At 40.8% G+C, this 26576-nt stretch overlaps 1 protein-coding gene across 1 annotated transcript in view; it reads right to left on the bottom strand.

The window, feature by feature from the left end:
- Window positions 1–26576, bottom strand: part of LOC133654162 (AMP deaminase 2-like) — a 64783-nt gene that overhangs the window by 20520 nt on the left and 17687 nt on the right. Inside the window, exons 2-6 of the mRNA XM_062054250.1 lie at window positions 8798–8922; window positions 8590–8720; window positions 5475–5543; window positions 5264–5366; window positions 4987–5185 (exon numbers count right to left, since the gene is read on the bottom strand). Of these exons, the coding sequence (XP_061910234.1) occupies window positions 4987–5185; window positions 5264–5366; window positions 5475–5543; window positions 8590–8720; window positions 8798–8922 (627 nt within the window). The remainder of the gene's footprint in view (window positions 1–4986; window positions 5186–5263; window positions 5367–5474; window positions 5544–8589; window positions 8721–8797; window positions 8923–26576) is intronic.

Here is a 26576-nt window from a genome sequence, read left to right as displayed (position 1 = left end):
TTACTGTAACGCCGTTAGTTTCGGCGGTAACTAGTAATCTAACGCGTTATTTTTTTATATACAGTAACTCAGTTACCATTACTGCATGATGCGTTACTGCGTTATTTTACGTTATTTGTATGTAGTATCGGCTAGAAACTGAAGATCTGAGTGTGTTTTATTGGAGCGCTCCGGTGGAAAAGAAGAGGCGTGCTTTCCCCCACCCACAGAAAGCACGCCTCCCCGCAGGGGAGACGTTCCTCCAGAGCCGTACTTCGGGTCTAACAAAAGCTAGAGCACCTACACGCACTCACTGTCGCCGCTCCCTCACCTCTCTCGCCCACTCACTCACTGACGTCACTCACCTCTCATGCTGTCATATCTTAAAGGGCCACACACACACACACACACATACGCTACTCTCATAACAACTAACAAGACATCATGGCGAAGCCAGAAGTCGAGTTTTTTAACATGGAGACATTCTCAATACTTTTCTTTTGTCGAGCACAAAGAAAATAACATTTTAGTTAAATGTAAGTTGTGTCTTGGATCAAAGATCCTATCTACTTAGAGTTAAAGTTAAAGTGCCATTATGTTGCAGCTACTTAAAATAGTTTTGTCAATTTTTTCTGGCCTGAAATAAATTGGCCTTTTGAAACATATCTTTGTCTTTGTGTGTTGTATGTAGACCACATTGCTTTCTGAGTTCAGTGATGCAAATGCATGTCAAGTTGATCAACAGATTGTATTATTCTCCAGTGCAATAACAGTACTGAAATGAAGGCTAAAAGGGCATTAATGGGAGCCTTAAAAAAGGGGGGGGAAAAGAAGTAACTAAATAGTTACTTTTCACAGTAACGCATTACTTTTTGGTGTAAGTAACTGAGTTAGTAACTGAGTTACTTTTGAAATAAAGTAACTAGTAATTGTAACTAGTTACTGGTTTTCAGTAACTAACCCAGGGGTCACCAACCTTTTTGAAACCAAGGGCTACTTCTTGGGTACTGATTAGTGCGAAGGGCTACCAGTTAGATACACACTTAAATAAATTGCCAGAAGTTGCCAATTTGCTCAATTTACCTTTAACTCTGTTATTATTAATAATTAATGATATTTATCTTTGTGGAAACACTGATCATCTTAATGATTTCTCACAATAAATATATATAGAAACAGATGAATATCAATATGCAACACTTTATTTTTATATTTTCTCTAAGTGCACATTTTTCAAATTGAACATTTTCAAATGATCACTTCTAAGACAGTCTTGTTAAATCACAATATCCCATTTTAACTAGCTAGCCACTAACATTTTTTAACAAATCATGAATTACTTTGCACCATGTTTGTACAAATAATAACTCATGTAAAATACAAAAGTAAACTCTCAAATTTTTAAATCATGTCACACTTTGAACTGGACACCAAATCTGTTATCTGTTTCTTTGTCAGTTAGTGGGAAGCCTGGCATTGCATGCTGTTAACTAATGTGTTGTACTCTGGTGTGTAACTTGACACGGCAACTCTGAGTGAGTCTTGCAGATGTGCATCAGTGAGGCGTGTTCTGTGTTTGTTCTTGATGAAGTTCATGTCAGAAAAGGCTGATTCACATAGATAAGATTTTTCCTCATTGTTTGCGGAACCTTCTTAATATTTTGGACATATTTTCACAGCAATCTGGCTTTAAGCTTAATTATGATAAATGTAAAATGTTAAGGATCGGAAATCTAAAGGGAACGTCCTTTCGAATGGAATGCAAAGTGCCTGTTTTGTGGACAGATGGACCAGTTAACATACTTGGTGTTGTTGTCCCAGAAAATCTGGAAGATCTAGGCTCAGTATATTATGATAATCGACTAAGAAAGCTGGACAAAATTATGCAATTATGGAAAGGGAAATCCCTAACCTTGTATGGTAAAATGTCTATTGCCAACTCGTTAATTATTCCTCAATTTATTTATTAGTTTTTGTCATTACCAGCTCCATCACAAAACTTTTTTAAGATTTATGAGCGGAGGGTCTTCGATTTTGTCTGGAACGGCAAACCAGAAAAGATTAAAAGAAAGGTTTTGTACAAAGAGTATGAATATGGGGGCCTGAAACTTCTCAACCTTGAAGCTATGTGTCTGTCTTTAAAAGCATCAATTGTTCCAAAGATGTATTTAAACATTGAGTGGTACACAAATGTCCTGTTGGACAAAAAACATGTACTGTATCAAAAGAAATTGTATCCTTTTTTACAAGTGATCCCCTCCCAGAGAGTCTGCTGGGAAACATGGCGGGGTTCATAAAGGAAACAATCCACTCATAGTGGTGTTTTCAATTTTTATGTGCCAGAAAAAAGAGACGATATTTTGCAGCAGTTAATATGGATGAACTCTAATATTGTAATAGATGGAAAGCCTTTCTTTTGGAAAAATATGTTTGAAAGAGGAATCATTTTTGTCAATGATATTATCAATGAGAATGGTAAAATTATGAAGTATGATGAATTTAGAGCTATGTATGGTGATGCTTGCTCAAGCTTTTCATTTTATCAACTAACTGGAGTAATTGGGAAAAGATGGAAACAAATAATTAATTATGGAACTACTAAATTATTAGTTTGTAAACCTCTAATAAGAAATTCTAGTTGGCAAAAAGGAACTAAAATAAATAGAAAAATATATAATTTTTATTTAATAAAGAAATCTTTGAAGGCTGCCTCATACAACACAAATGGAAAATGGGAGGACTTTTTTGACTGCCCGTTGCCATGGGATGCCATATTCAAACTAATCTATAAAACCACTATTGATGTGCAAAATCGTTATTTTCAAATTAAAATTATTTATAACTTCTTACCCACAGGGAAAATGTTAAAATTATGGAATATGACAGAGTCAGATGATTGCCGATTTTGTTGTCAGGAGCCTGAATCCACCCTGCATTTGTTTTGGTATTGTCATATTGTGTCTTTGTTTTGGGTGGAAGTTGAAAAAATGTGTTTAAGGATTGGTTTGTTTATGAAGCTTGATGTGGTTTCTGTTATTTTAGGAGAGTTCATTGACAATCATGATTTAGTCAATTTAATTATAGTACTCTGTAAAATGTTTATTTTTAAGGCCAAAAACAGATATTCACTTAGTATTACTTTCTTTAAAACATTTATTCAGTATTTTCTAACTTTAGAAAGTTACATGGTTGAAAACGATAATGATGCCAAAAAACATTTAAAAAAAGATGAGAAGTCCTCAAAGGCTTATTTTGAAAGTATAATTATGTTTATAGATTATATGATATCTGTTGTTGTGTTTCCTAATTTGAGTGACCTGGACATAATCTGGAATGTACATAAATGCTTATTTTGAAAATGTAATTTTGTTTATAAATTATATGCAATCTGTTGTGTTCCCTAATTTTTTTCTGTGTACATGAATGAAGGTGTGTGTTGCTGAGTCCGACTTGGACATTATCTGGACTGGGCCTGGTTTAAAAAACCCTTTAAACAAATCTAATTTCATTGACAACCTGGTTTGTTGAAGATAAGGCCCTTTTTAAAAAAATAAAATAAAATAAGATAAATAAATAAAAAACATTTTCTTGGATAAAAAACAAAGTAAAACAATATAAAAATAATTACATTAAAAATAGTAATTAATGAAAATGTTAGTGGACCAGCAGCCTATACAATCATGTGTGCTTCAGGGACTGTGTCCCTTGCAGATGTGTTGTCTATGTTGTGGGAACCAGAATATTGGTAGCAGAAAGAAATAACCCCTTTTGTGTGAGTGGGTGTGGATGAGTGTGCATGGGGGAGGTTGTTTGGGTTGATGCACTGATTGAAAGTGTATCTTGTGTTTTCTCTATGTAGATTTAATTAAAAAAAATAAATAAATAATAATAATAATAATTATTTTTTTAAATTTAAAAAAAAATTTTTTTTTTTTTTTTTTTTTTTTTAGAACAGGCCCGCGGGCGACTCGTCTGGTCCTTACGGGCGACTGGTGCCCGCGGGCGCCGCGTTGGTGACCCCTGAACTAACCCAACACTGCTGATATATACAGTCGTGGAATTAACACATTATTATGCCTAATTTGGACAACCAGGTACGGTGAAGATAAGGTCCTTTTTTAAAAAAATATTAATAAAATAAGATAAGATAAATAAATTAAGAACATTTTCTTGAATAAAAAAGAAAGTAAAACAATATAAAAACACTTACATAGAAACTAGTAATTAATGAAAATGAGTAAAATTAACTGTTAAAGGTTAGTACTATTAGTGGACTAGCAGCACGCACAACCATGTGTGCTTACGGACTGTATCCCTTGCAGACTGTATTGATATATATTGATATATAATGTAGGAACCAGAATATTAATAACACAAAGAAACAACCCTTTTGTGTGAATGAGTGTAAATGAGTGTGAATGGGGCAGGGAGTTTTTTTGGGTTGGTGCACTAATTGTAAGTGTATCTTGTGTTTTTTATGTTGATTTAATAAAAACAAAACAAAAAACGATACTGATAATAAAAAAAACGATACCGATAATTTCCGATATTACATTTTAAAGCATTTATCGGCCGATAATATCGGCAGCCCGATAATATCGGCAGCCCGATATTATGGGACATCTCTACATATAATATAGCAACTAATCAGTGCTGTACTGCCAGCCAGCGATTAGCGCTGGAGTTGCCAGTTGACGATTATCACTGTAGTTGCCAGTTAGCGATTTGTGAACTATTTGCCAGCTAGCGATTAACGCATTAGTTGCCATCTAGCGATTAGTACACCAATTCCCAGCTAGTGATTAGCACCCTATTTGCCAGTTAGCTATTAGCAGCACTACTGCTATTATTTATTGCACAACAACAAAATCCCTTGATGAAATGTTTTTTTTAATGTAAAACACACGCTCCGTTGCGCCATCAATTTGGGGGTTCTTGGCCTGGACAACGTTGAAGACCCCCGATTGGGAGGATATTTGACCAGCATGTTTGTGGTGAGTAATGTACCTGTAGTGAAGGTGGCCTCTGCCGCCTCTTGGATGTCCTCCTCATAGATGTTTAGGTCAAGGGGTCGGTCGCTCAGCTCCTGCAGGTATCTAGCAGTGGTCGTGCAGAAGCTCTGCATAGAAAGGCCCATGTACTTCTGTCTTATGAAGAGTGCCTTCACCACACACTTTGCTGCATCCAGCAGGTCAGTGAATGGAACCTGGATTGAGGAGCGACAAACAATGAAAAAAGTGTTTTCTCCATTTCAGATGCTACGCATAATAAGCACGAGTCTTACCCCACATTTCTCCTCTCCAGAGATGCTGACTCGCTGGTACTCTCTCTCCGGGGGCAGCTCTCTCTCCAGCAGGTCCAGCGCTTGGCTTTGCTCCTTCATGTATCTGACAGAAGATTCATCGCTTTTTCAATGTTCTCTTCTGCCGTTTGAGGGTAACTGAGTGGCTTGTTATGAGAGACCAGCATGTGTGTGTAAGTGTGGAGGCACTCACTCAAGATCAGCTGCGCTGTCGGTTTTCATAAACTCCTGTTTGGCTCGCAGCAAAATGTCTGGTTCAAATCTGTGGACAGACAAGCTGAGCTCACATTGGTCAGCATTGATCATCCTCACAAAAACACACGTAGGAGGGAGGGACTCATTGAACAATATTGTGTTTCGTTCTTTCATCACACCGAGATGCCATTTGGTTGACTTTTCAAGCTACATATAAGCACCACATTTTATATTATAGTGCTGTTTCAGCCTGTACAGCTATGAAGGTCAACAAAACAAGTGCTCCTGCGGTTACCGATGCACTGACATATATTTTTTATTATGTGAACCCTCAAAAGTCGAAGGCAATACATTTAAAAATACATTTTAATCAGGGCTGTCAAAATAGGATCTAATTCATGAGCATTAATTATGAAAATAGGTAGATTAATTGCGCAATAGTGGATGGTATAGAGCAGGGTTCGGCAACCCAAAGCGTTGAAAGAGCCATATTGGACCAAAAATACAAAAAAACAAATCTGTCTAGAGCCGCAAAAAATGAAAAGCCGTATATAAGTCTTGCAATGAAGTCAACACATGATGTAAGTGTCTATATTAGCTATAATAGCCTACTATCAAAATGATTATGTGTCGCAGGCTGAAGCAAATCTTCGTTGACAGAAATGTTGAAATGTATTATTTATTCTACACATTTTTACAACATTAGAAACCATTAGTAAATCAGAGGCTACTCAGAAGGTGATATAACTCTTGTAAATGATTGGCTTTTAATGGCCAAAGGTATAGATGTGTGTGTCCAAGTTAAGGCTGTCTTCTTTTAATAGATTTATTAAAATCTTTGGCAAGCTAGGTAATGGTTGCTGTGGTCTGGAGCAACATGGCACACAAACTACTATCTGAAATGCAGCCAATATTACATACAGATAATGTGGTCATGAGACATGCAAAACAAAATTATATACAAAGACAATAAAAGCAAAGGAAATTAAATGAGCTCAAATATACTTACAAATGAGGCATAATGATGCAATATGTACATACAGATAGCCTAAATAGCATGTTAGCATTGATTAGCTTGCAGTCACGAACTGACCAAATATGCCTGATTAGCACTCCAACAAGTCATTAACATCCACAAAGGGCGCCTTTGTGCATTCACGCACAGTATACAACGTTTGGTGGACAAAATGAGACAAAGAAAGAGTTGGAGATTTTACATGTAAACAAACCGCCAAAATCAATAGGACAAAACGATGTTCACCAAATACTCTCATCGGTGAAGCATACACACATACATATTAAACAGTGGGCAACTGGGAAGGTTTGTGTCATGTTTGTCCTCAAACAAAAAACATACTAAAACAAACAAAAAAAATTGCCCCCATCTTTTTCCATTTTCAATCCTTTTTTTAAAATGCTCTAGGGAGCCACTAGGGTGGCTCTAAAGAGCAGGTTGCTGACCCCCGGTAAAGGGTGAGAAAACTCTCACTGGTGTTCTCGCTGGCAAATTTCACTTCAAAATACTCCCTGACTGGACTTTAGATCAAAGTGTTAGCAAGTTTTGAGCAAATAAATGATGTAAAACATTAACAAAAATGTTCCTGTATGATGATTCTGGCAATACAATTGCATTTGTGTCCAAATACTTTTTTTTAGTTAATTTGAAATTATGCAAGCTAGTAATAAATAGCCTGTGATTAATCAGGGTGAATTCAAATTTACAAGTGTGATTAATCTGATTGAAAAAATAAATTATTTGACAACACTTTTTTTTAATGGGTGTAAATCTTTTGGAACCAAATCTCCACCCCCTCCCCCCTTTTAAAAAATGTTTTCTTCCCTTTTTTCTATATCCATTTTTTCCCTTTTCTCCCCTTTACAATCAGTTCTTGATTCAACACAATTATCGATTCAAACCTATTCTCGCAATGTATTATTTAGTATAATAATTACAATGCAACTTTTTCAAAACAGGTTCAAGTTTAAAAAAGCTCCTTCTGGTTGTAAGGAGATGACCTACAAATTATATTTTAATAAAATGTATTATTATGAATCGATTTAGAGTTGGGATGAATATAAATCGGGATTCGTGAATCGATTTTATTGTGCATCCCAATTTTTTGTTATATTTCCAACAGGAAATAATGTAAGTCGAATTGTTTCCAGAGTCAAACACAAAACATGTATATTGTATATATTATATAAAAATATAATATAATATAATATAATAATATAATATATCAGTATATATTGTATATATAATATGTAAATATTACATATATGTTATATTTTATATTGCTACTCTGGTACATTTTTAGTCTATTCTTATACCTGCAATTATCCTTTCCATCCTTACCCAGTGGCCTAGTGGTTAGAGTGTCCGCCCTGAAATCGGTAGGTTGTGAGTTCAAACCCCGGCCAAGTCATACCAAAGACTATAAAAATGGGACCCATTACCTCCCTGCTTGGCACTCAGCATTAAGGGTTGGAATTGGGGGTTAAATCACCAAAAATGATTCCTGGGCGCGGCACCGCTGCTGCCCACTGCTCCCCTCACCTCCCAGGGGGTGATCAAAGGGGATGGGTCAAATGCAGAGGACAAATTTCACCACACCTAGTGTGTGTGTGACAATCATTGGTACTTTAACTTTAACTTTAACTTAACTTTCCATCCTTTGTAACTGAGCTACTGTGTGGAACAATTTCCATTGTGGATCAATAAAGTTTGCCTAAGTCTAAGTCTAATGTATGAACTATAAAAGCCATGTTTTTCCTAACTGTCATATAAGCATAAAGACAGATTAATTACTGTATGTTATTTGTATAATCAATCAGTCAGTTTGTGTAAGTAACTGATATTTAACAGCGTTGCTTATATCATACAATTGCGAAATAACAGAAAATATATATATATTTTTTTGGCGTTTGAGGCATTCTTTTTATATATAAATGTTTGACTTTAGAGGTTCAATTGTTTTTGAGTTTTTATATTTTTTTATTTATGTTTGGCTATAGTGGTGTACATAAAACTAAAGTAAAAGTACTCCTGAAGAAAGAAAACAACATTTGAAAGAAGTTCTTGAAGGTTATTTTGTTAATCAAATCTCACATACTTGACGTCCTGGCTAATCTGTCTCTCCAGACGCTGGCGTCTCTCCTCCAGTTTTTCTATAGGGCTGTCCTCTGGGAACTCATAAGGAGCGCTGCGCATCTCACTATCTGCCAGGCTTCGTGAGAACAGCTCCTTCACAAGGACACACACACACACACACATTGAACAAAACACAGCAAACGTTGATAACGATGACAACAACAACTGACCTCAGCGATTTCCTTGTACTTCCCGTCCATGGATGTTCGCAGGTCAATGGACTGTTTCAAGGCCACGGGAATCCCAGGTAAAGAATGCTGGGGAGTGAGGAGGTGGCGAGTACCACGGAGGTCAACTGAAAAAGAATAGTTAATCTTCTATTATAAAAGCATGATCATTTTTGCACCCTGTTGTACCCTCTATAGCGCAGGTGTCTGGGGGCCAGATCTGGTCCGTCACATCGTTTTATGTGGACCGCGAAAGCTTAGAAAAAATGGGCCTGATCTACAAAACCCAAAACAAGGGAAGTCCTTGTCCTGTGTACTTACTACTACTACTGTGTAGAACAGGGAGCCTGTTGATTAGACTGAGTGAGCACTGCTGCCACCTAGCTGCAGGCTTGTATATCGTTCTAACATGAATACCAGAGTGTAGACACAAATAACATCTCATCGCGACATCCCAGTATTTGAGAAACACTGGCTTTATGCGAGTCATGAGAACAATTGGTGAAAAGACGGAGTTCCACCACCTTCTGTTCAGCACCATCTTACCAACACATCCTACTCAACATGCAGGAGTAGCATCATCCCTGCTATTTAACGCTCCGCTGAGTAAAGTGAGGCCAAGTGAATTGTTTTGAACTCTGAATATAAGTACTCCTCTCACATTCAAACAACAGTACTATAGAAATAAAAATTGGATATCATTTAGAGTAGTCAATGTACAGCTTGTGTAGCAGTTATGCGCTACTATCCTCTTAAAATGACTCGACACAAGTGAGTACATCCAAAGTGTGACTATAGGTCAAATGCAGAGAATAATTTCGCCACACCTTGTGTGTGTGTGTGACAATCATTGGTACTTTTTGATTTAGTGCAAGCACCATTATTATCTAGCAGTGCCTTGATCCTCTTGGACTTGGAAGTTCACCAGAGCTGAACAGGTTGTTACAGGAATCCTGTAACACGCCTCCATGATGACATCACCGGTCTAGTTGGTGGATATTAAAAGTCTTTCACTCTTCCACCTTCGGTTTGAGGATGCTTCAGGTGCACAATTGGGTTCAGGCATGGAAACATACTTGGCAACTCCATTATCTTCATCCTCTCGAGCAGTGGCTCTCAAACCTTTTCCACCAAGTGCCACCTCAGAAAAAACATGGCTCTCCAAGTACCGCCCTTATGACCAACATTTAAAAAACAGTAGCGCAGTAGGCCTAAGTATTCGTTAAAAACAAGCCAGAGGTTCTATTTTATATTTTTGGCCAATTACACACAGTGAAAAAATAAAACACTGTACTTTAATCAATTAATTATTTGGTGTACGACTGGATGGAGCCCGCGTACAACTAATGATACATGCACTGCAGTTTGATAATCACTGCTTGTTAGAATAATTTTATTTAAGTTATCACAAAAACCTTGTGTTGAAATGAGTTCCCAGCGAAAAGACCAAAACCTGTCTTTGAACCTACCAAGAAGAATGCTTGTAAAACTCCACTGTGAAAAGGGGGAAGCAACATGAAGGTGTTCTGTTTTCTTTCATGTATTGTAATCAACAGAAAGATATTGTTTTAACCCAAGGACTACAAAGCGGAGAGAAGGCAGGATCTGCCCAAGTTCCAGGCGACCTCTTTTTGAACCTCCTTTTTGAACTGTTTTACGAACCTCTTTTTGAACTCTTTTACAACCTCTTTTTTGAACCGACCTTTTCTGTGAACTGTTTACGACCTTTTCTGTGAACTCTTTACGACCCTCGTCCCTTAGAAACAGCTTTTGCCATGTGGTCAGGGAAGGTCCAAATAAAAAAAGGAGGCGTGCAATCTTTTGGCAGAGCGTAATGACACTGTACAAGGGTACAGATGTCCAAGCGTCTCTCCTCAAATTGAGCCAAATTTAATTATGTCTCTGTTGAATTATTTGCTTCTTGTCTTGTTTAATAGATGTCATCAGTGTTTGAACCTGACACTGCTCTACTGCAAGGCATTTTATCATGGTAGTCATGGTGGAAAACTGCCATGTGGCTAGGGAGGAGTACCTTTCACAACTGTAGGCATAGGTGGATTAATGACCGGGCCTACCGGGCCCAGGCCCAGGGGGCCAGAGGCCCCAAGGGGCCAGGCCAACTTGGCCCCGCGGCCGCGACCCAAGCAAAACTACTTTTGCAAAAATAATAATCTTAAGCCCCAAGGGGCCAGGCCAACTTGGCCCCGCGGCCATGATCCATAGAGGGTAAGAGGCCCCAAGGGGCCAGGTCAACTTGGCCCCGCGGCCGCGACCCACAGAGGGCCAGAGGCCCCAAGGGGCCAGGCCAACATGGCCCCGCGGCCATGATCCATAGACGGTCAGAGGCCCCAAGGGGCCAGGCCAACTTGGCCCCGCGGCCACGATCCATAGAGGGTCAGAGGCCCCAGGGGGCCAGGTCAACTTGGCCCCACGGCCACGATCCATAGACGGTCAGAGGCCCCAAGGGGCCAGGCCAACTTGGCCCCGCGGCCACGACCCACAGAAGGCCAGAGGCCCCAAAGGGCCAGGCCAACTTGGCCCCGCGGCCGCGAGCCACAGAAGGCCAGAGGCCCCAAGGGGCCAGGTCAACTTGGCCCCGCGGCCACGATCCATAGAGGGTAAGAGGCCCCAAGGGGCCAGGTCAACTTGGCCCCGCGGCCGCGACCCACAGAGGGCCTGAGGTCCTAAGGGGTCAGGCCAACTTGGCCCCGCGGCCATGATCCATAGAGGGCCAGAGGCCCCGAGGGGTCAGGCCAACTTGGCCCCGATCCATAGAGGGTCAGAGGCCCCAAGGGGCCAGGCCAACTTGGCCCCGCGGCCACGACCCACAGAGGCCCCAAGGGGCCAGGCAAAATTGGCCCCGCGGCCATGATCCACAGAGGGCCAGAGGCTCTCAATCATTATTATCAAAGCTAATTCTCAAATTGGATGGATCACACAACCTCACTCACATATTCTTTATCAATTATTAAAGGTTGTTTCTGAATTTTGATCACAGAACTTAATGCAAATATTCTTGATTGATTGACAAAGCTCATTCTCAAATTTTGATTACACAACCTTACTCTGACAAATTATCATTATCAAAAAGCTCTATCTCGAATTTGGATCACAGAATCTCACTCAAGTATTCTTAGCTGTGCCCCTCCCCCATCAAGTCTTTCATAAACCGGTCTGTTCTTTTAGAATCTCCTCATTTGGTATTTTGAACTCGTGAGAGACTGCTCAAAATTTGGTTTCCTTTCCCTCAGTTCAGACTCAGAGATAATTTGAAATCATTCAACAAGAAGTTTAACGCGCGCACACACACACACACACACACACTTGAGTTGAGCATTACTTGGAAATTCTTATATTTTCCATTTTGCTGTTATTATCAGCATCTTCCCATTTTGTCCTTTTCTTTCGAGAAAGTTTACAGTCTGACATTTGTCACTGCTGTCAGTTAATAACTTTTTGGTCTTTGACCCATTTTGTCATTTTCTCGATTCGATCGTCACTGACCACTCTCTCCTGTCTGGCAGACATCGTTGCTGCCATCATAGCTAGCAAGCTGCCTGCAGCGGGTCATCCCTATGTTCCCCGTCCCTATGTTACCCGGGTCCTATGTTCCCCTCTACCGGGGAACTAAGGACCCTTTTTAAAAAAAAGGGTTCTATGTTCCCCGCTGCGGGGAACATACAACACTTTTTCCAGAAAAGGGTTCTATGTTCCCCGCTGCTTCCAATGCGCGACTAAGTAAGACGCACGCAGACACGCATGACAGAGACGCGTTTAAGTTGTCGAAGGAAGGAAGTTCGCGTTTGAGTTGCTCTATCTGCTGCCGCACGCCCTGTGACAGGTTAGGTTTAGGGATGGTTTTGGTCAGGGCACAATTTCGCCAAAAAAGTGCTCCACAACGCCCTGTGACAGGTTAGGTTTAGGGATAGTTTTGGTCAGGGCACAATTTCGCCAAAAAAAAGTGCTCCACAACGCCCTGTGACAGGTTAGGTTTAGGGATGGTTTTGGTCAGGGCACAATTTCGCCAAAAAAGTGCTCCACAACGCCCTGTGACAGGTTAGGTTTAGGGATAGTTTTGGTCAGGGCACAATTTCGCCAAAAAAAAGTGCTCCACAACGCCCTGTGACAGGTTAGGTTTAGGGATGGTTTTGGTCAGGGCACAATTTCGCAATTTCGCCAGATACAATGCAGGGAACATAGGACCCTTTTTTAGAAAAAGGGTCCTAAGTTCCCCGGTCGCATACAAAGACCCAGGAACAACCGGGGAACATAGGACCCGGGGAACATAGGACCCGGGGAACATAGGCACGCTCCCGCCTGCAGATAGCAACATTTTGGTGTCCTTTGGGAAAATATTTAGAAAGAAGACAAAAGTACACACAGTTGTACAACTATTATCTTTATGATCTTTTTTTTGTTAGTTTCTCTGTTACTGTGTGTGGCCAATTAAGCGACTTTTGGCCATACCTGGCTGGTGACATTTAGCGACTTTCTGGTTGATGTTAAGATTAATAATAGCAACAGTTCTCTTCATCTTAATGCAATTTATTGTGTCTGTCTCTCCACATTTTGCCATTAGGTACTTTGAGCTCTTGTTGGTCAGTCACTCTAAGGTACATTGTTGCTGCCATCATAGCTAGCAAGCTGCCTGCAGATAGCGACATTTTGGTGTCCTTTGAGAAATATTAAGAAAGAAGACAAAAGTACAAGACATTGTACGATTACTATCTTTTTAAAATTATTTGTTTCACTGTGTGATTGACCGACTTTGCCGCTAGATTTCGCGTCTTTTGGCCATACCTGGCTAGCGACTAAAAACATCATTTAGCGACTTTTTGGTTGTGAAGATAAGTGGTAAAAGCAGATCTTCCTGTTGGTCTTCCCACATTTTGCCATTTGGTACTTTGCACTCTTCTTGGTCACTCCAAGGCATTTGTCCCTGCCTTCAGCTAGTCACTTGGCTCTTTTGGAATATATTTCACTGTAATTGGCTCTCTCTCTCTCTTTCTCCTCAGTACAAATCAGCCTGTTCCCTTGCCATTCATCACTGACCACTCTGCTCTCCTGTCTGTCAGACATTATTGCTGCTTGCAGATAGCTTGGGGTCCTTAGAGAAAATATCAGAAGAGAAAAGTACACAATTATCTTAATTATCTTTTTTATTCAGTCAGTCCTTCAGTGAGTCCCAGTGTGTTGGCGATTAAGCAACGTTGGCATTCAATTAGCGACTTTTGGCCATACATGGCTGGCGACTCAAAAAACTAGAAAAAAAGTACAAAAAGTTGTACAATTAATATCTTTATTATCCTTAATTCCCCTGAATCCTAGAGTGTGTTGCAATTAAGCAACTTTGCTGCTAGGTTTAGCGACTCTTGTTTTGGGCATACCTGGCTAGCGACTACAAACATTATTCAGCAACTTTTTGGCTGTTAATATTAACGTTAATAAATTAAATCCTAATACAATTTATTGTGTTGGTCTCGCCATCTTGCTATTAGGTACTTTGAATTCTTGTTGGTCTCTGCTAAGGTATCTGGCTGTTGTCTTTGCCTTCAGTTAGTCACTTGGCTCTGGAATATATTTAACTGTACTTGGCTCTCTCTTTCTCCTCAGTACAAATCAGTCTGTTCCCTTGCCATTTAGACATTTTCTTGATTGGATCATCACTGACCACTCTGCTCTCCTGCTGTCTATCAGACATTGTTGCTCCCATCATAGCTAGCAAGCTGCCTTGGTGTCCTTTGTGAAAATATTTAGATAGAAGACTAAAGTGCACAAAGGTGTACAATTATTATCTTTTCAAAATATTTGTTTCACTGTCAGTGTGATTGACCGACTTTGCCGCTAGATTTCGCGTCTTTTGGCCATACCTGGCTAGCGACTGAAAACATCATTTAGCAACTTTTTGGTTGTGAAGATAAGAGGTAAAAGCAGATCTGCCTGTTGGTCTTTCCACATTTTGCCATTTGGTACTTTGCACTCTTGTTGGTCACTCCAAGGCATTTGTCCCTGCCTTCAGCTAGTCACTTGGCTCTTTTGGAATATATTTCACTGTAATTGGCTCTCTCTCTCTTTCTCCTCAGTACAAATCAGTCTGTTCCCTTGCCATTTAGACATTTTCTTGATTCGATCATCACTGACCACTCTGCTCTCCTGCTGTCTATCAGACGAATCAGTTGATTCTCTGCTCTCAATGGTCTATGCTAGTAAGCTGTTATTCTCTGCTTTGGAGTGTTGATGCTGGGTTGCTAGTTTTCTAAATCACCTCACACACTTGAAGGAAGCAGCACCGATCATAAACACACAAACAAACTCACACACACACACACACACACACACACACACACACACACACACACACACACACACACACACACACACACACACACACACACACACACACACACACACACACACACACACACACACACACACACACACACACACACACATAGTTGGTTTATCTGTTGTGATAGGCAAAGAGCCAATGTGCAAAGAAAGAAGGGAAATATGGATCATAAACGTTTAAGTGGAGGAGCTAGAAAAAAAATTCAGCAAGAAAAGAAAAAAAAGGAATCAGTTTTACTTGAGAGTGTTCCAAATATCTCCAGCTTCTTCAGTACAAAGACATCTGCTGAAAGCAATTCTATAAATGCTACTGCAAATTCAGCTAAGGTTAGCAATGCACCTGAGCTAGCATGTAGCTCCCAAGATCCTGAGACCACTACAAGTGTAGACACTGAACCAAATGCTTCTGATGCTTATGATTCAACCAATTCAGCAGTAGCCAGTTGCTCGGATGAATGTGAGGTCACTGCACCTCTGGACAGCATAGAAAATGAGCTGAATCTTTCTTCAACACCATCTACAGTGACAACTCTACCTAGTGATCCCGCTAAATGGGCTGAGACCCTCACTGAGTCAATGAAGGAAGTTCTTATTCAAAGAGGTGCAAAATCATTTCACAACCGTCACAGCCATTATCCAGCTTCTGTGAGGAACAGTGGGCTAGGAGGCAAAACCCGATGCCTAAACAATGAACATTTTACTTCACACTTGCCCAATGGACAACGAGTACAAAGAGAGTGGCTGATGTACTCTCCCTCTACTGGTAATGTTTACTGCTTTGCATGCAAACTGTTTTCCCCAAAAACGCATTCTTTTGTGACAGGCTATTGTGATTGGAAACACTCAGAAAGATTTGGTGAACATGAGCGAAGTGCTGAGCACATAACCTGCATGCAAGCAGTCTTGAACCGCGCCAAAGGTGCCACAGTTGATGCAGACCTGTTCAAACAGTTTCAGGCAGAGAGCAGCTATTGGAGGCAGGTGTTACAAAGAGTTGTTGCAGTCATTAAATTCCTTGCAGAAAGGGGCCTTGCATTTAGGGGTAAAAATGAATCGTTAGGGTCTCCTCTCAATGGGAACTACCTTGGTATTCTGGATGTCCTGGCTGAATTTGATCCCTTTCTAAAGGATCACATCAGAAAGTTTGGGCAGATGGGTCGAGGTAATACCTCATATCTGTCCTCCACCATTTGTGAGGAATTCATTGAATTGATGGGTGCAAAAACCAAACAGGCTATAGCAGATGAACTGCAAGCAAGCAAATACTACTCTATCATTGTGGATTCAACCCCAGATTTATCTCATGTGGACCAATTGACATTCATATTCCGTTTTGTTAGCAAAGAGGGCAGTGTTGTTGAACGCTTTGTGGGTTTTGAGCCCATTACTAGCCATACAGGTGAAAGTTTGGCTAACTGTGTCATGTCTGTGTTGGAAAATCTAGGGTTAGAGCTGTCAAATTGCAGGGGGCAGGCTTATGATAATGCCAGCAACATGTCAGGGAGGTATAATGGGTTGCAGGCTCACTTAAAGAAAAGCAACCCATTAATACACTATATTCCATGTGCAGCTCACTCTTTGAATTTGGTGGGAGTCAACAGCATTGACAGATGTGGAAATGAAGTCTCTAAGTATTTTGACTTGATTCAGTCTATTTACAACTTCACAACTGCATCCACACACCGATGGGACAGGGTATTTGGCAATTCCAACATAGATCTCACACTTAAAGCTTTATCCAACACGCGTTGGAGTTGCCGTGCAGAATCTACCAAAGCACTGTGGCAGAACTACAGTAAAATAAAAGCAGCACTACAGGTTATTTCCACTGATGACACAGAGAAACGAGACACACGAACTGAAGCTGACAGTCTAGTGCGGAAGCTGGATTCACTTGAGATGGCCTTCATGGCAGGCTTTTGGGACACTGTTCTGTCCAGATTTCAGGCCACAAGTCTGCAACTTCAAAAAGCAGACATGGACCTTGGTACAGCAGTTAGATTGCTGGAATCTCTGCGCACCTTTGTTCTCTCCCAAAGAGATCTATTTGATCATTTTGAGCAGAAAGCCTTAAACATGTTGGGTGGCACCCCATCTTACAGGGCTGAACGGACGAGGAAACGTAAAAAGTTTGCTGATGAATCAGCATCCCCAGATGTTGTGCTTGAGGGAAGGCAACTGTTTCAAATAGAGACATTTATTGCCTCTATTGATCAACTGAGTTCAAGCCTTAATCACCGTCTGGAGGCCTACAAACATCTGAACAATTTGTTCAGTGTCCTTTTCTCTTTGGATACAGAGTCCAATGCTTCAGTCCTTCACAAGGCCAAGATTCTCACTGAATCATACCCATCTGACCTCAATGAAAGTCTTGGACAGGAGCTTATACAGTTCAAATCTTTTATACAGCTCAACAACACTGATGAGGAGAGGACCCCTTCAGGACTGCTCAAAACAATAATACATTTTGGACTACAGCCTACGTTTCCTAATACATACATTGCGCTACAGATTTTTCTCACTCTACCGGTCAGTAACTGTGAGGGAGAACGCTCATTCTCTCTTTTGTCAAGAGTAAAAAATGAGCTGCGCACAAGAATGACTCAGAAAAGATTAAATGCGTTATCTCTAATGGCAATTGAGAGTGAGCTGACAAGAGAGTTGGACTTCAATGATGTGGTGGATGATTTTGCAAAATTGAAAGCACGAAAGAAACCCCTTGCTTAAAGGTGCACTGTGTAAGATTTTTAGGTTATTTCCAGAATTCACCCATTCACTAATGTTAGGCTACCTGTTTTCATGAATACTTACCACCACCATAAAATTCTAAGTATCCATTATGACTTGGAGAATTGCACTTTTGCCATTTCTGGGAAGTGTCACCTGGATTGTGAAGATAGGATTGACTTTAGGCAGAAGCTTGGTGCTTTCTCTGGCAAACTGAACCTCAAGCTTCATTCTCTGCAGCTTTGCATTCTTGTGCAGACTTTCATCCACAAGGAACTTTTCAACTTCCCCACTATCGTGAAGGGGCCATCAAAAGATTTCAGTGTGTCCAGCATGTCTAGTCTCTTACTCTCCTTTCTTTGAGCCATCTCTTGTTTCTCATCTGCCCTACTCTCGAATTTTGCCTTCATGAATTTACTCCAGTTGAGTTCAACCTCCCTTTTTGCTTGTGCTGCTGCCTTGAAACCTCTGAAGCTCCTGGCTCTTCTGTAAAATTATTGACCTATTGACTGCGTTCAGTGTGCCCAACTTCTTCAGTTTGTAGTCCACCTTGCCACATTGTCTCTCCATCCCAATGTTGTGCACAGGGGTGCCATCAATGTTACTAGCCTGTTCACTGACAGGGTCCATTGGGAAGGTCTCCTCATCCATCCTCTGCCTGGCCAGGACAGTCTTCAGATGGGGCAGCATGAGATCTGTCAGCTGCTTCACTTCATCCAAGTATTCGGCAGCCACGTCTGACACTGAGTTCAGGACATGTCCAGTGCCTGTCCAGCCACTATAGCATTCTTGGAAATGGGCTATCTTGACCTGCATGCAGCCCTTGTACCATGAACTGGCCTACACCTTTCTTTGTGGTGCTCTCCGATGCATGTTATCATTTTACCTTTCTCCTTCTCCTCAAGCTTAACCACAAATAGATACAGACTTTGAGCCTCAATTTGCTGCACAGCTGCCGTTATGCCAATGTGTTTTCCTAAGATATTATTTTATTTTTAATGATAGAAGGGAGGAAAAGGGGGCAAAAATCATGTCCGATTTAGTTTTTTGGGTGGGTTGGGGGGTTTATTTCATGATAGCTACCAACTTCCAATACATAATATCTCTCAAATGACCCAATGCACCATCACTGAAGTGGGCGTAATCATTTTCAAAAATGTTTATTTTTAGGCCATTTATCCCCTCCCCCTGTGTCTGTGTGAAACCTGTGCTTGTCAGTGTCTGTGTGGTATACCTAATAGTGTGTGTGCAGTATGTGCACTCTTCTGTACAGTACAGTGTGCATGTCTGTTCACAGTATACAGTATTTCTTGCATAGTGCGTGCGTGTGTGTGCGCCCACACGCGCGGGGGGTTGAGGGGCCAAGACCATGTCAGGCCCAGGGGGCCAAAATTTCTTAATCCGCCCCTGACTGTAGGACTCAGCATAAAACTAGACTGGCACATTCAGCTTCATGGCAAATACTACTTTCTGGCTAGGCAACACACCGTAGCCTGTGCACTATTGCCAAATAACATCTTGGAATTGTAACTGCATGCAAAGTCTACTATATAATAGTAGCAGTCCTAATATTATACCTACTACTTTAAAGTATATCCACGTTTAACTGCATGCAAAGTCTACTATAGAATAGTAGCAGTCCTAATATTATACCTACTACTTTAAAGTATATCCACGTTTAATTTCTACAATACTATGATTCTGTATTTAAACGACTTTTGTGAGATAGTGCAGGTGAAATAGTAAGAAGCGGTGTCCTCACTATGTAAAACAAGCCTGAGTCAACAACCCTGTGAGGGCTCACCCTCAGCCACAAAGTCACAGATGTCACCGTGCTCGTCTGTGCAAGCTAATGGCCTGCTAAGACGTCACTTTGGACCATATCACTTTCCCCTGATAACATAGGACAGTGTTGTCGTCAAGGGCAGCATGCGACCAGCGGCAAAGACACCCAAGATGGGCCTCGGTGAAGCCGAGCCAAGCGAACCCGGAGCTAATCCCCATAATGGCTGCTATATTTGGATCAGATGCATCTAGGTTACGTAACATCTCATCCCCTCACAGTCGGAGCCACAAGCACCGGTAAAATAAGTCATGGTTTACTTGATGATACCATATAATCTCTTGCACTGGAGCTTTTATGGATCTAAATGAGCAGAAGAGGGGATAAAAGAGACTGTAAACAGCAAAGAGGCATGCTGAGGCGTAAGGAAAACAATGGCATGCATGTTAGTAAGGAGGCTTAAAATGGGGTCAAATAGCATGAGCTTGTCGAGAGACCTTTAGTGCATGAATATTTCAGTAAAAAACAGCGTGACGCGTCCAACTCAAAGCACATAATGCCCCGTGTGGTCTGTGCACAAGTGGAAACAGGAATGAATAAGTCGTCTGATGCCTTCAAGCAGCAGGTAAACAACAAAGATGAGCACATTTTATTGTACTTTATTATGAAAAACGTTCCCTGACTATCTAATTTTTATCATTAGATTACTATAGATCTGCCAATGGAGATGGAAACAGAGACAAGACAATAGTGATGGTAATTTAGGTAATTTAGACTCTTATGGATGTTTGTGCTACTTCAATAGATTTATTACCAGAAGACTTGTAACATGGATTTCTAATATAAAAACATAATCAGATCAAATATATATTACTTTACATATTAAATACATGAATTAACTAAATTACATTATCATATGATAATTAAATAATATATATATATAAATTAAATTATTTTTTAATTCTAAGAAATAAACGACAAAGCAAAGAAAAAAAGACCCATCCCAAACGGACCTCTGATTGTGTGTATTACTTGTAAATTCCCAACTATCGAAAGTAGAGATGTTTCACAGGGTTTTATGCTGCCGATTCCGATACGATCGTTCATGAGTGAGATCGGCCTATATACCGATACCGATCACGTGTATTAACTGCACATTTTCCCATGTATTTATGGTGAATGGTATTGGCAGCTATATTGAAATTAGTTCCTTCTTGTCTTTTATTGCACACAATTGTTTAAGTGAATCAAAGTTAATAGTACACAATAACTAAATAAAAAAAAGTCTACTACTCATTAAAATCCTCTGACTTTGATCTCAAAGTCCTCTTGTGCCCAGGGAATTATTATTTGAGTTTGTAAACATTGACAAAAAGAAAGAGAAAATAAAAATAACCACCTAGTATCAGTTATATACTGATACTACACTTGGTATCGACACCACCAATTCCCCTGACGTGTGGCGTACCAACTGTGACAATGCTGACGCACCAACAGTTGTTGCTATATTTTTCTCTCTCTAGAATATGAATAATCTACTTGTTAATTTTGTGTTAATGACAGCTTATTTTTTTTAGTGTAACATGCGTCCATCTACACTTCTTAAACTTTACAAAGCACCTATTTCTTAGTGTTGTTTTAAGCGAGCCTAGCCGTTAGCTCAGCTATTAGTATACCTGATCCTGGCTTGTTTCCGGTGTGTAACATGTTTAGCATTGTCCTCCAGTGATAATAGTATAGACCAGGGGTCAGAAACCCGCGGCTCTAGAGCCGCATGTGGCTCTTTAGCGCCACCCTAGTGGCTCTCTGAAGCTTTTTCAAAAATGTATGAAAAATGGAAAAAGATGAGGGGAAAAAAAATATATTTTTTGTTTTAATATGGTTTCTGTAGGAGGACAAACATGACACAAACCTCCCTAATTGTTATAAAGCACACTGTTTATATTAAACATGCTTCACTGATTCGAGTATTTGGCGAGCGCCGTTTTGTCCTACTAATTTTGGCGGTCCTTGAACTCACCTTAGTTTATTTACATGTATAACTTTCTCCGACTCTCTAGGACGTGTTTTATGCCACTTCTTTTTCTGTCTCATTTTGTCCACCAAACTTTTAACGTTGTGCGTGAATGCACAAAGGTGAGTTTTGTTGATGTTATTGACTTTTGTGGAGTGCTAATCAGACATATTTGGTCACTGCATGACTGCAAGCTAATCGATGCTAACATGCTATTTAGGCTAGCTATATGTACATATTGCATCATTATGCCTCATTTGTAGCTATATTTGAGCTCATTTAGTTTCCTTTAAGTCATCTCAATTTCGATGTATATCTCATGACACATCTGTATGTAATATGGCTTTTAATTTGCCCGCTTGTCAGTCGCGGGACTGAAAACAAACACACGATTGGCGTTTCTGAGCAGCATTAAAAGTCATTAATTGACAACGCCGATCACATAATATTTTTCAGGAAAGCCGTCCGATACTTATTGGTTTCTGACCGATCGACACATCCCTACTTTATAAAGTTAAGTTAAAGTTAAAGCCCCAACGATTGTCACACACACACACTGAAGTGGTGAAATGTCACCTCCTGGGAGGTGAGGGGGGCAGTGAGCAGCAGCGGTGGCCACGCTCGGGAATCATTTGGTGATTTAACCCCCAATTCCAACCCTTGATGCTGAATGCCAAGCAGGGAGGCATCCATCCAGCAATTTTCTACCGCTTGTCCCTTTTGGGGTCGCGGGGGCAGGGTACTCAGCTGCACACTGTACACCCTGGACAAGTCGCCACCTCATCACAGGGCCAACACAGATAGACAGACAACATTCACACTCACATTCACACACTAGGGACCATTTAGTGTTGCCAATCAACGTATCCCCAGGTGCATGTCTTTGGAGGTGGGAGGAAGCCGGAGTACCCGGAGGGAACCCACGCAGTCACGGGGAGAACATACAAACTCCACACAGAAAGATCGAACGCAGGACCTTCGTATTGTGAGGCACACGCACTAACCCCTGAGCCACTGTGCTGCCTAACAGGGAGGCAATGGGTCCCATTTTTATAGTCTTTGGTATGACTCGGCCGGGGTTTGAACTCACTACCTCCCAGTCTCAGGGCAGATACTCTAACCCAGTGGTTCTTAACGTGGGTTCGATCGAACCCTAGGGGTTCGGTGAGTCGGGCTCAGGGGTTCGGTGGAGGTCAAGACACACCCGACTCATCGTGTATATAAAAACTTCTCCCTATCGCCGATGTTCATGCACGGTTCATTTTGTGCACCAGTAAAAAAAACATGGTAACACTTTAGTATGGGGAACATATTCACCATTAATTAGTTGCTTATTAACATGCAAATTAGTAACATATTGGCTCTTACCTAGTCATTATTAAGTACTTATTAATGCCTTATTCGGCATGGCCTTATTATAACCCTAACCCTCTAACCCTGGCCCTAACCCTCTAACCCTAACCCTAACCCTCTAACCCTAACCCTAACGAAATAACTCTAAATTAAGTCTTTGTTACTTAGAATATGTTCCCCATACTAAAGTGTTACCAAAAACATATAACTTTGTCTTGAATTTGAAAAAATACAACATTTTATTTTTCACTAAAGAAGGGTTCGGTGAATGTGCATATGAAACTGGTGGGGTTTGGTACCTCCAACAAGGTTAAGAACCACTGCTCTAACCACAAGGCCACTGAGGTAGTGAACCACCGCAACATTTACAAGAAAGTACACCACAAAATGTGAATTAAAATGTGCACAAATAAAAGAAGAATCAGCATCCAGGTAACAGTATTTGCTGGTTGATCAATAACTGCTTCCATAGAAAAAAATATCAGAAAATGAAGATGGCTCGTTCACGAATGACTCATCACTACTAGAAAAACATAACTATTCCCAACCACGGTAAGAAATTCAGCAACTGAAATCAACAGAATTACTCTGATACCTTTTAATTGTCCTGTCACACAATACACAACTACTTGTTGCTTGGCAGAGTTCATAGTCACCAATCAAAACAGACCCACAACCAACGTTCCCTCAAAGGTGCGCGCCTGCGCAATTGCGCACTGCTCACGCGTCCTCTGCGCACAGCAAATTAATGCAGCGCAGAAAATCAAAAATCCCATCTGAACTTTAAACAAAATAAACACATTACAATTTATTCTGTATGATTTTGCAATGCAACTCAATGAGTGACAAGTGACAACAAGAGTGGCCCCAATGAATAAAACAATCTTTGTCAACACAGTTCAATTATCGTCTGTCGAGACACTTTACGGACAGGAATTCCATCAATCACTTTATTGAGCAAAACTGTTTGTAACCACACCAAAAACATGAGTAAAAAAAACTTTTATCTATAAAAACTGGTAATTTTCTGCCATACAAACTAGGCTTAAACCAACGTTGTCATCCGTCGTTTCAACAGAAGCCGCTCGCTCTGTCTCACCTGCACCAACACACGCACTCATGGCATTTAGCCAGTGTTGCGTTTATGGCCACACAAAAAGTCGGACAACCCCAACGCCACACAATGTGTAAATGCCAGGTTGTAACACTCTGACTCCTCAATCAGATGTGTGCTTATTTTACTGCCATTTATTAAGAATGTTAATCTAAGGATATTATTCCTGAAATATTGCCACTAGATTTCATAAATGCTAATAAAAAGATGTATTTTACAGACAGAAAGTTACAGGAACTAAATGTAATCTCTGAAAGGGGTAACATTTCTTTTAAAGGCAGGACCCGCAGCCGGACATACAATACTAGCACATAGGTCATGAAAAACATGTTTTTTTGTTATTGTCATTGTAAGAGGGCAAAATCACTTAAACCAGAAAATTATTTTAATAAAACATTTAAATTGTTATGATGTCAGGTTTGGGACAGGTGTGACGCTGGTGTGGCCACAGTGTGCACGTCTGATGTTGCTCACATGTGCTCCACTGAATGCTCAGGGAGTTTGTGCGTTTGCTCACACACATTACAAATTAGAGGGAACATTGCCTACAACATCAGGATTTCTACACACATCTGTATACACTGCTCTGTATTGCATACAAAACACATTTCAAAATATAGCTTATAGCCAAAATGCATCCATACCAGCAATCTGTATTTGCATGACTGTGCAGATTTCAACACTAAAAAACCCCAGCTATATTCACAATCTAGTGCTAACATTGTGATAGGAACGTTTTCTGAGGGGGGGGGGGGAGTTTGAAAGGCGCAAAAGAAGTCTGATAATACGTGCGCCACACAATAACGCAGCATCAGTGTTAAAAAGTCATGTGAAGAAAGTCAGTCCCGTCTAAAGAAGCTTCTTCCTGCAGCTCTCTAAAGAGTCTGATGCATGCTTGGTCATGCATAAACCACAACAACCTTGTAATAATCCTCTCAGACCACTCCAAGTTTTTGTGTCAGTCAATCCGCAGTAGCACTGTGTGCTACAGACGGCCATGCTCCAGGCGCTTACACAAAGGCGTCAAGGAACGAGAGGAGGGTGAGGAATTGAAGGGGGATATTTATGCTTTGGCTCGGGACCAGGCTACATAGTGCAGCGTACCTGTCTCTTCACGGCCTGTTTGCCAGCAGCTAGACAGGGCCGAGCGAGGGGAGACACACGGGAGGAGAGAAAGGAAGAGATGGAGCATGCCAGGATGCCATCGTCTGTCCTTTCGTACTTGAACACAATGGAGGGGAGGAAGGACAGGGAGTTTGAAGTGAGAGAAAAAAAAAGGCACACACAATCATCTGCCATATTGTCCTGCTCCTCGCTCTATCCCTGCCATACATACACAGAGGTGGTCCTGCAGGTCCATGAACTCCCCCCTCACATGATGCCAGTGTGTGTGTGACCCCCCTTCCTCCTGGTCGCTGCACTACAGCTGCCTCTGGAGCTGCTCTTCCTCATTTCAACATTGGACTGGAATGTACCACGGGAGAGCTCAGTGGAGGGGGAGGTGGGAGACGGCCGTACATCACGTGATGGATGGTTGGCCACGCTGCAAACCTTACAAACCTTCGTCCTACTAACTGTCGTCGTCACCGCTTTTTTTTTTTTTTTTTGCTGAAAGGATGTTTGCTGTGTTTATGAATTAAATAGTGCTGGCTCAGCTATAAGAAGATAATGTCTTTATTCCCATCTCCTCTCACAGATTAAAGGGCCGGCGCGTCGGTCCAATTCTGAGATAAGTGAATCATATGGACAAAAAAACCACATTATTACAATTAATTAAGTCGACTGATGTTAATATCCTAAATTATTTTTTAATTTTTTAAATACTGATTATTTATGTATTTAATATTTGTTTACTTACTATGGCATATTTATTCACTGTTCTGTTACAGACAACAAGGAAATGGGATAAAATTGCTATGGTATGAAAAAGGGTAGGATTAGATAAACTCTGCTTCTTCCTACTCCTTTTCGGACGTGCTGTAATGATACAACTGGAAATATAAAGTTAAAGTTAAAGTACCAATGATTGTCACACACACACTTGCTGTGGCGAAATTATTCTCTGGTTTTGACCCATCACCCTTGATCACCCCCCAGAGGTGAGGGGAGCAGTGAGCAGCAGCGGTGGCTGCACCCGGTGAATTCCTTTTTGGTGATTTAACCCCCAATTCCAACCCTTGATGCTGAGTGCCAAGCGGGGAGGTAATGGCTCCCATTTTTATAGTCTTTGGTATGACTCGGCCGGGGTTTGAACTCAAAATAAACCTGTGATGCATTACATTGTATTGTAATGTTGGAAATAAACTGAAACTGAACTGAACTGAACTGATCTGTCTCCACACAAGGTAACTTATTGTTGCTCTCTCTGCAGGGTTTTTCTTTATTTCTATTGTCATTTTACAAATTCCAAGAGCTTGGCTGCACTGGAAACATTTTCATTGAA

Source organism: Entelurus aequoreus, linkage group LG07 (assembly GCF_033978785.1).
Source record: "Entelurus aequoreus isolate RoL-2023_Sb linkage group LG07, RoL_Eaeq_v1.1, whole genome shotgun sequence".
NCBI lineage: Eukaryota > Metazoa > Chordata > Actinopteri > Syngnathiformes > Syngnathidae > Entelurus > Entelurus aequoreus.
This window is presented reverse-complemented; position numbering and strand designations above follow the sequence as displayed.